Below are 1319 nucleotides of genomic sequence, written 5' to 3'. Positions count from 1 at the left end.
CGTGGATGCTGCTGTAAAATCCTTGTTGCGTGCCCGGAGCGCACAGACACAGTCAGTCCGCAGCCATGCATATGAAGACAGAGGAAAACAAGACCCACGCAACAGTTAATTATCTCCCCAACATGCATCTGTGCAACAGCGGGCCCGTGCACGGACCACGAGCACGGATTACACCCGCATGGCTTTTGGAGTAACTGCGCCTTTGCGCACGTCCGTCAACGGACAAGACCGACAAACCAGGACCGGAACCAGGACCAGGACCGGGTCCTGTTTATTACTGAGTACTCACAGGCGTACGTCATGGAGAAGCTGTTGCCCATCTTGACCATGTCCACCTGCGGCACCAGTTTGGGGATGTCCTGGTGGTGCGACAGGGCGAACCGGAAAACCTCATATTCGTGCGATTCGGTGGGGAAGAGTCCTCCTGTGGAGCAGCACAGGGGAGACATTAGTGAGGAGCCCGGGCATCGAACCACAGAGGAGAAAACAGAGGGAAAAGAAGAGGGAGACGTAGAGGTGGAGGTGGAGGTGGAGGAGCAGCCTCCTGCTCACCTATATTAATGTTACTTGGGAAACTTGCGCTTGAACCCAAGCACAGCCCCAGTAAACTGGTGTAGAGGAAACCGAGGCTCCGCTGCATATTTCCTTTAGCATTGGCGAAGGCGAGAGGAGCCGAGATCCGAGCATAGGTCTGTCCGCGCGTCCGTGCGTGTGAAGTTCGAAGCCCGCTTCTCCTCCGCGCACCTCCCGTTAGAGGAGCCGTTACTCCGACATGGATTCAACACCGACGGGCTGGGAGACTAGGACGGTGACGGCGAGAGATGGAGCCTCTCTCTGTGTCCTCCCCCCTCTCTCTCTCACTTACTCACTCTCTCTCAGCCCCCTCTCTCACTCGCTCTCTCTCCCCTCCTCTTTCTCTGTCTCTCTCCCTCTCCCACTCATTCTTTCCTCGCCACTCTCTCCTCCCCCTTTCTTTGTCTCTCCCCCCTCACTACCTCCCCCCCCCAGGCTCCGCACAGCCACCTCTCTTCCTCACCTTCTCTCCCTCTTTCCTTCTCTTTTTTCTTTCTCCCTCTTTCCTCACTCATATTTTACCCCCTCCTCTTTACCCCCCCCCCCCCCCCCTCCCCCCCCCCCCCCAGGCTCCGCACAGCCACCTCTCTTCCTCACCTTCTCTCCCTCTTTCCTTCTCTTTTTTCTTTCTCCCTCTTTCCTCACTCATATTTTACCCCCTCCTCTTTACCCCCCCCCCCCCCCCCCTCCCCCCCCCCCCCCAGGCTCCGCACAGCCACCTCTCTTCCTCACCTTCTCTCCCTCTT

General features: G+C 57.8%; 1 protein-coding gene across 4 annotated transcripts in view; it reads right to left on the bottom strand.

Moving 5' to 3' along the window:
• Nucleotides 1-1071, bottom strand: part of gria1a (glutamate receptor, ionotropic, AMPA 1a) — a 44660-nt gene extending 43589 nt beyond the window's left edge. For all 4 annotated transcript variants that reach the window (XM_008327628.3, XM_008327633.3, XM_008327629.3 and 1 more), the window contains exons 1-2: nucleotides 553-1071; nucleotides 290-424 (exon numbers count right to left, since the gene is read on the bottom strand). In XM_008327628.3, coding sequence (XP_008325850.1) covers nucleotides 290-424; nucleotides 553-640 — 223 coding nt within the window. In that variant the 5' untranslated portion in view covers nucleotides 641-1071. The remainder of the gene's footprint in view (nucleotides 1-289; nucleotides 425-552) is intronic.
• Nucleotides 1072-1319: the final 248 nt, after the last annotated feature.

This window comes from Cynoglossus semilaevis, chromosome 15 (genome assembly GCF_000523025.1).
Source record: "Cynoglossus semilaevis isolate Cse_v1.0 chromosome 15, Cse_v1.0, whole genome shotgun sequence".
Classification (NCBI taxonomy): domain Eukaryota; kingdom Metazoa; phylum Chordata; class Actinopteri; order Pleuronectiformes; family Cynoglossidae; genus Cynoglossus; species Cynoglossus semilaevis.
This window is presented reverse-complemented; position numbering and strand designations above follow the sequence as displayed.